The sequence below is a fragment of the Amblyomma mixtum genome, chromosome 7 (genome assembly GCF_055824585.1).
Source record: "Amblyomma mixtum isolate Tamu chromosome 7, ASM5582458v1, whole genome shotgun sequence".
NCBI classification, from domain to species: domain Eukaryota; kingdom Metazoa; phylum Arthropoda; class Arachnida; order Ixodida; family Ixodidae; genus Amblyomma; species Amblyomma mixtum.
Window position 1 is genome coordinate 100,705,046 of NC_143018.1, and position 8,680 is coordinate 100,713,725.

General features: G+C 43.9%; 1 protein-coding gene across 1 annotated transcript; it reads left to right on the forward strand.

Annotated features, from left to right (window-relative positions):
- Nucleotides 1-263: 263 nt before the first annotated feature.
- LOC149337008 (uncharacterized) lies at nt 264-4,998 on the forward strand. Its single transcript, XM_089553233.1, has 7 exons — nt 264-698; nt 2,179-2,378; nt 2,456-2,485; nt 3,711-3,773; nt 3,876-3,947; nt 4,179-4,253; nt 4,769-4,998. Exons 1-7 carry the CDS (start codon nt 613-615, stop codon nt 4,852-4,854), a joined length of 612 nt encoding a protein of 203 aa, XP_089409359.1. The 5' UTR covers nt 264-612; the 3' UTR covers nt 4,855-4,998.
- Nucleotides 4,999-8,680: the final 3,682 nt, after the last annotated feature.

The following is an 8,680-nucleotide window of genomic DNA, read 5'->3' on the forward strand; positions in this document are numbered from 1 at the left end:
TTGCTTCGATGCGCGAAGCCCCTAAGAGATCACGTACGACAACCAAGTGTATCGTGGCATTTATGTGCTTTTTGCAAGCGTTATTAGCAATCGGAAATTATAATTCCGTGCATTATCAAACGCACAGCGGCTGATATCTTGATAAACATTGAGAAGGCACTGGCAGCAGTTATTTTTTGTGACTCCTTTGGAGACCAACCGGCGCTTGCATGCCGGTCGCGTAGGAGGGCTTACAGAGTCTCGTTAATTCTCGTTAAGTCAGGGCTGTGGCATGTTGCAAGTTGCGCGTCCGCGCCGAGGGTGCCGCCACGGTCGAAACGATTGCAGCGATCCTGGTATCGGCGGTAAACGCGGCTGCAGTTAAGCCTAATAAAAGTAAAATTTTTCGACCACTATCAATAATAAAAATGTGCTTATGAACTAAATTATAACCAGCCATAGGTATTAAAAATAAGATATCACAGAAATTAGTTGCGAAGATGACGACGCGGGTAACGCGGCAGCAGACGACAAGCAGACGACGCACGGTCAGCCGCGCAAGAGAAAACCACAGAAAACGGCGACTTCGGCGACGTTCGCACTGCACTGCTGCACCAGCGTCACTGCAGAGTCATGTCGCATATGTATTGTTGCGCGAAGTGGTGCAGCACATCCGGCAAGAGCGGAGAGCATCTCTTCAGTGTTCCTGTCGACCAAAGGTATTTATGAATTCACGACCTAGCGCACCCCTCTTTGCGTAACAAGTTTACAAAACCGTTAGTCACCTGTGCGCCTTTCTGACCGCCCTTGAGCGCTACAATTTGAAATTGCCAATGGAACAGAACGAATTTTCCCTGTACGGTTTACTGCAGCGGCTTTGTTTTTTTGCGAAATGAGTTTGATAAGGACGTTTAAGGGACATTAAAGCAAATTTAAGGGACGGTGCTGTAGCTCGAGATGGCCCAACGGTCAGTTGCCTCTCATAAGCGTGGGGCGATTTGCTACCTTGCTTTTCTCATTCGCATTTGTGTGTTTGCGTGTGCTCACTGCCTGACTTGTCTCGCTAACTTTAATCCCTCTTAGATTTTGGTGCCCTCAAAGTCTATTTTGTATATGTTTATTCTAACTGCTGCACCGCAACGTCGACAGCGGAGCAATTTTAATGTTCATTCCGGTTCAGTTTTTTTACGATGTTTAGCGCTTACATATTATTACGTGCGTGGTTTCTGCAGCAGCGATGCGCGCGTCGCACCTAAAATTATCGAGCTGGCCTGACTAACACCAGTAGTTTGGAACACCGCGCTGAAAGTCGATTCCTATCCCCTAACATATCTCTTATCTCATGCGTGGTCCTTGACTGCTTTCGGATAAGTTCGCCGCCTAGTTCGTGTTTCCTTTCCGTGCGTCGTTTCCGGCGGATGGTTGAAGGCAATGTAGCTTTGGGATATCCACGGGAGAGGCAGCGCCTTTTGCACGGAAAGAGGAAAGGGGGAGGAGGGGGGAAGCATCTTTTTTTTTCTTAGGTACCCGTCTTCGAGGCAGCGCGTTTTGCATGGTGGGGATGGGGAAGGGGGGGGGGGGGGGGGGGGCATTTTTTTTTTACTTTTTGGGGACCCAACTTTCTTGCCTCCCCCCCCCCCCCTCACTTTTTTTGAAAGAGCAGTGTTTCCTATTATTGTTTTGGACAGTGAAAGCACAAGGTGAAAAACTATGCCTACTGGTTCATTGACCAGCTGTTGTCAATCTGTAGAGTAGCAAGCCGATTATTCTTTCGGTTAACCTCCCTGCCTTTCCTCTTCTACATCCTCCTCCTGTTCTCAATCTAGACTTCAAACTTCTGAGAAAGCTGCTTTCTGCCACAGCATTGTTGGCATAGCTACATTGGCGTGGGTTCCATGCAGGAATAAAAAAAAATTGGATCATGGGTGGTGGTCAGCCTGCAAATGTCTGGAGAAAAGTGCGAGTTATAATTTCTATGGTAAGATTCGGCTTCAGTCTGCTGTGCAGCTCTGCCTCCATTCCCATCCGCTGCGTAAAATTATGCCGCTCCCAAAAAGTACTTAAACATAAAAGTAGTTTTTGCTACCTAAGCGAAAAACAGATCACAAAATGAAATCGTACCCTCAAGGATTTTAAGGATTGTGGCTTGTTTACTACAACCAGACATAAAAAAAATTATTATTTGGCTGTTTTTTTCAGATTTTCACCTTGGCTCAAATATGCCAACAGGGCAGACCTTCTTCACAATCAAAAGGAGAACATACACAGGACCTACAGGCTCTGCTCAAAACACTTCACGAGGGATTGCTTCACTAGTGATGCCCGCACAAGGTTGACGCGTGGAGCAATCCCTTCCGTGAAGGTGCAAGAGCCTCGCCTGAGGTCCTTGGTCCACCCGGGTAAGCAAAATTCCTGTCACAGTAAATTCTTCTCAAGCTTGATCCTTCAATATATCTTCTGTCTCTTTTTATCGCAGATTTCTATGAGGAAGGTGGTGCGGCACAAGGTGAGGCACTTTCTTCAGAAAAATTCATCCTGTAAATCTAAGATAAAAGGAAAGCGGGGCCAACTGCAAGCGTAACTTGCCGAGCACAAAACTTTCCTACTTCAATGTCCTGTCGCCATTGCTTCAGTTACATCAGTCTACAGTGATGTACCACGCTGTAGCTTAAATTTCTCTAAACTATAGAGACAGGAGCTGGACAATGCACCCCTGCAGCAGTTTGGAAAGCTATTCTTACAGCTTGGTATTTATATTCTTGTCAATAATATTTGCTGCTCATTGGAATGAATCAAGGGCAAAGTGCGGGAATTCACTGAGACAATTGTGGTAAATTCTAATAGTAATGTGGCAGTTTGGGCTTGCTGGTAGCATGACATACAAAATAGCACAACAGCACACAGAGCCAAGTACAAATAAACACAAACACACAAGCACTAACTGCGAGCAGTTTATTGTGAACCACAAGGTGGTAAATATACATTTAGTGGACACATATTGCACAAACATTCGAGGTGAACATTTTAGTGGTTTCTTAGACAAACTAATTCTTTGAGATATAGGCCACCAGGTTGTTTAACGATGCACATGTCACTTAAGCTATCTGATTTCTGCCTGAATGATTTCGCGAGTAAGTTTGCAAGCATTAATAGTGGTGACACTGCATTGTTCAAAAAAAAGTTTTTATTTATTTGAAATACTGCGGACCATGCATGATCCTAGCAGGAGGGGCACATTCAAACATTTTTCAATACAAGAAATGACAAGCATATGCATAGAGAAAAAAAAATAATAATAATAAGTCAGACAATCAATCAGAATTGAATATATAAACAGGCAAAAACAAACAAAACTCACGAAATAAAGAGATGACGTTCCAACTCTGATACAAAATTGCTGGACTTTGCATTTGCATTTCTGCAATGCACACCATGCATTTACGGCCTCGTGGTTTCCAATGAACTGTTTAACGCTTGTGTGTTTTCTTTTTTGCCCCTGTGTGCTGTAGCACTATTTTGTATGTTGCGGTATATTCATCTGGCAAAATGTTCTTTTATAATTGAATTTCTTACAAACTTGCAAAACCCCTTTCAGCCCAATTTAGGATCAGACAAACTGAGAGGAAGATAAACCGTTGCGAATAGAACACCACTGCTAGACTGTGTATTGAGCAGAAGCTGCTGCTATGCAGAGCTTGACCGGTTATCTGTTTTTTTCCTTCTTCCCATAGGTATCGGTTCCGCTGCAGCATTGCAGTCCGCTGGTGCACCAGTGGAAATCTTGCTTGACCACGGTAAGTCTTCCTGCGTTCTTACATAGGAAAGCATCCCTACGCATTCACTACACTAGTTGGTTTGTTTTCCTTGGAAGTAACTTTGTGGTACCTCTATTTCAGACTACTGTCTTACACCACTGACATATGCGTCAGGGACATCCATTGCCGCAGATTCCGTCGTCCATGGCACAGGTAAGTGCAATAAGCGGGGATCTGTTTTACATAAATGCTCGAGGTGAAGAAATTTCCATTTGGTTGAGGCTAATACTGCAATCGCGCATTACTTCTTAGTGAAGATTTATAACATGCGCAATCCTCACGTAAGGTATTGAGAGCTATGTCTTCACACAGCAAAATACGCGTATACTTTACTAATTGATGTGTTTAAATTGGGAGCAACTAAGTATAGTGCTTTAATTGCAGGCTACCAGCACACCACCGGTTCCCCGCAGTTTACTGCTGCTGAGACTAGCACTCCTCCCCTCCCTGGCGACGAAGGTGTGTATAGTGAACTGTTACAGCAGTGACAATGTACGAAAATTGAAAAGTTAACTGCACCACTATTGCTACAGCATTGCACATAGCTTAACACTATGCAGTTATATCAGTGCACAGTAATGTCGCGGGTGTTCAGTAATTAGCTGCGTCACACATCGCGCTACACTACCACTTCGAACGCCACAAATTCTTTTGAAAGAGAAGAAATAAGTTTTAACTTTATGCTTACCACGTAGTATTTCATATCTTTTTCTGTGAGACTATGTTTGAAGGCATTGTTTACGTGGTGGACATCTCTGTTTTCTGTAGAGCATTTTATATATACGTTACTTTTTTGTTCAGCTCAATGAACACGTTGAATACCCTTCTCAGGCAGACGTCGTGAAACTTGCTTCACTAGCTTGTTGCTCATCATTCAGATATATGCTTTAAATCTAGCCTAAGAAAGTGAACCTGAGCAGTAAAATACCTGATTTCAATCGTTTGTGGTCGCTGAGTTTTTCTTTCTTTGACAGGCGCTACCCAGACCGCTACCTTCAGAGAGCCCACACCAGCACCACGGGAATCAATTGATTATGGTAGGTTCTCCAAGAAAGCATGAGAATTTATTGCAAAATACAACCTCCCATCTACATTGCAAACTATGGACCAGTAACCTTGATAGTTTCATAGTGGGCATTGACGGGCCCATAATAGTGGGTAAGTTGTGCTTGACCGCAAAAAAATATGTTTATATTCCTGGATTTTTTCATTTGCCTAAGTCAAGTATTCCATGAAAAATGTACACATTTTTCAGGCACTGTTGGGTAAACACCCAAGCTGTGTAATGTTGTCAAAACAAAACATGCAGTTACAAGCCTACATTTAGCGGCTTTTTTCTCAAAGTTGTTAATTTACTGATAGAACAACATGTATAGAGCACTCGTGATGCCAACTGTATCATAGCAGTGTTTACATGAATGTGACTAGTCTCAACTTTCTGGTGTATTGTACGAGGGAAATGCATCAGGACAGCATACATATTGTGGTAAGCGAAAGAGCTACTACTGGGGCTAGTTGGAAATGCATCCTTGTGGGTATAAGGAAGTGCCAGCAAAAATACAAAGGGACGAACATATGAGTGCTTCGTCCTGTGTGTGTGTCCCTCTCTGCATTTTGCTAGCACTCACCTATACCCAGCCAGACGAGGATAGATCAAGAAGGGAAAGCAGAGTGCAGCAGTGAATGGAAACAGGTGACGTGTAGCCAGTTGGATTGCCTCCCAACACCTGCACTGGACAGAGCACTTCCCAGCGGAAGATAAAAGCAGCCTACGCAGAAAGTGCGTGCGGCTTGACCCTCCGCAGCCTGCACTGGACATGTCGCCACTAGACTTGATGTGGTGCATGTAAATGATGGCGCAACAGCTGAACGAGAGACACAAGGAAGCATATAATGCACCATGGTAACATTTCTGTAAATATTGCTTATGTATCCTCGAAAATTCCCTCAGACAACTGTTAATAGGAAAGCCATACTTTGTAAGGGCTGTTGGTTTCTTTCATTATTTCATGAAATTTTGCATGCTCTGTGTTCAAATTCTTTTTTGCCAACTGTATTTTCTGTGGTTGGGAATTTGTGGTCCTTTGACAGGAAAATTCTCAGACCATTAAAGGATAAAATTCTCTATGAATGGTCATTTCTGTCCCAAGAACAGTATAAGTCATGCCTCGTTAATAGAGACACTTTGGTTTCGCATAAAGGGTTCCATAAAGTGGACCAGTGTTTGAGGCACATGATAGTGCTTCTTGGCGTTGTTGAAGTATCTGCTACTACGACTGTTCGGATCCAAGGACCCTGTGCTCACTCGTCTGAAGCAGCTGAATGTGGTTTTCAATGCAGCATACAGAATTTTGTTGTCACAGGCACTCGTGCAATGCAGCAAATGGTCAGGCATGTTGACCGGGCACCTAGCCGCTGTAAAGCATGAAACCATAGACACATAGAAAGGCCATTACAACGACATTTGCTCATTCGCTGCCTTCTGCCGGGTTTCTGCACTTAAATCATAAGCGGTAGAAGAACAGGTAGAGGCATAAGGACTTTGTTCTCGTTGCTGTCCATATTAAAGGAACAAAAACACATGGATACCAATGGGCTCCATACATTTTTAACCTGTCTGTTGTCTGCGCAGTGAGTTTCCATAAAGCAACGCGTAAATGTAGTGGAAAAGTTTGGTCACCAGTAAAGCTGTCTATATCAGAGCGGTCATATTAATGGGGCACGACTGCATTCATCGATTCGCACAAAAAACGACATGGCACTGTGTGGTGGGCAATTAGTAGCCCTATGACTGCACCCTAATCGTGACTTTGTGTGGGATATAGGTTTCTCTATGAGGCTCACAAAAAATATTTCTTTGCTTTCTTCTATGTTTTTTTCAGCTGAAGCTGGTCCTAGCGGCCTGAGTAGTACCACAGAGGTCAGCGCTGCACGGCCAGAGGTGACGCCAGTGCCAGAAACACCAAAAAGGAGAAGTAAAAAACGCACAACTGCGTACAGCCCTCGCACAAAAAGGCGCTTCGAGAAATTGCATTCTCGAAGCGACAGGTACCGTAAAGCTCTGGGCAGGATCACAAAAAGGCACCAATCAAGCCGAATAACGCAGCAGGAGGCTTTGAAGAAGCTTGAACCGCATTTGCCACAAGACCTTTTTGAATTGGTTAAAGCTCAAATCAGGCTCTATTCTTTTCCAAAATCCAAAAAGCATTGGTCAAGACAAATGAAACAATTCGCTCTCAATTTGTTCTTTCATTCTCCAAAAGCTTATCGATTCCTCAGAGAAATGCTGCATTTGCCACATGTGAGGACGCTGAGGCGCTGGCTGGCAGACATCCCAATGACACCTGGTATTATTCCAGGTGCCATGGATGCAATAGAATCAATTACAAAAGATTGGCCACTACAAGACAAAGCATGCTGTCTTTTATTCGATGAAATATCCTTGAAAAAAAATTTGATGTATGATCAATCCAAAGACATTGTAATTGGCTTCACAGATGATGGGAGTACCAGGACTTCTTGTGTGGCAAACACAGCTCTTGTTGTGGCTGTGTCTGGCATATCAAGAAGTTGGATGCAGCCAGTAGCCTTTGCAGCGTCCCACAATGCAACTTCTGCCCTTGCAATGCGCAAGCTGCTATTAGATTTAATTCAGCAGCTTGAAAGAAAAGGTCTTCTGGTGAAAGCGGTCATCTGTGATCAAGGGTCGAACAATGTCAGCCTGTCAAAAATGCTCATCCATTCTATCCGTGAGCCATATTTCATTGTCAACAACCGCAAAATATACTTCATGTTTGACACCCCACACTTAATCAAATGCACAAGGAATAATTTGCGAACACATAAGCTCACAATTGGCTCTGAGGTTGTTGACTGGACATACATCAAAACCCTTTACCAAAAAACTCGTAGCATAGATCAGGCCTCTACCACACCGACTGAACATCTCAAAAGCAGATTGGCAAAAAAACTAAAAGACCAACACATCTACAGGATGCCCTTTACTGACATGAGAGTTAAGTATGCCACACAAGTGTTCAGCGAATCTGTGTCTGTGGCACTCCTCACTCTCATCGCCATTCAGGAGCTTCCTGTAGATGCCAAATTTACAGCAGAGTTTACGGAAAGGATGGATAAGCTTTTTGACTGCCTGAATAGTTCGGCCCTGAAAAAGCAGGACGACAAGTTACGGTACGCAATGGCTGAGGGCTCAGAGCACCATGTCTTTCTTGAGTCGTGCATAGAATGGATCGCTCAGTGGCATTTTGGTAGTCCTCTGGACAAGCAACCTCACACCATCAAAGGTTGGCAGATCACAATCAAAGCCTTGCTTCTGCTGTGGACAGATCTAAAAGAAGATTTCGATTTCACTCATCTTTTCACTCGTCGATTGCAGCAAGATCCCTTGGAAAATTTTTTTGCAACAATTCGTCAAAAACATGGCTGCAATGAGACACCTAATGTGTACCAATTCGTGTCTGCTCTAAAACATATTTGGATTGGCAAACTCTTTAAACTATCTCAAGGAAACTGCGAAGTGACAACAAATGCGTTCCTCACCAATTTGGGGAGTGTTCCTGCATTATTGTCATCAAGCAGCACTCCAACCACAAACCACAGCAGGCAGCAAGGCTCAGATTCATCTGACGTGCCGGCATTTTCACAAGATGCCTTTGACATAGTATATGAAAATGTCGTATACCATGTCGCTGGCACTCTTGTGAAGAGCTTTCTTGACCAGAGGACTACAGGTTGCACATGTGAAGGAACACTCCTTGCAGCAGACGGTGGCTCTCTCCATGGGCGCCATCAGTTCTTTGCACTACTCAAGGAGGATGGTGTTCCTGAGCACCTTTTCAGCTCAATTGCCACAACATCTGAGGAAT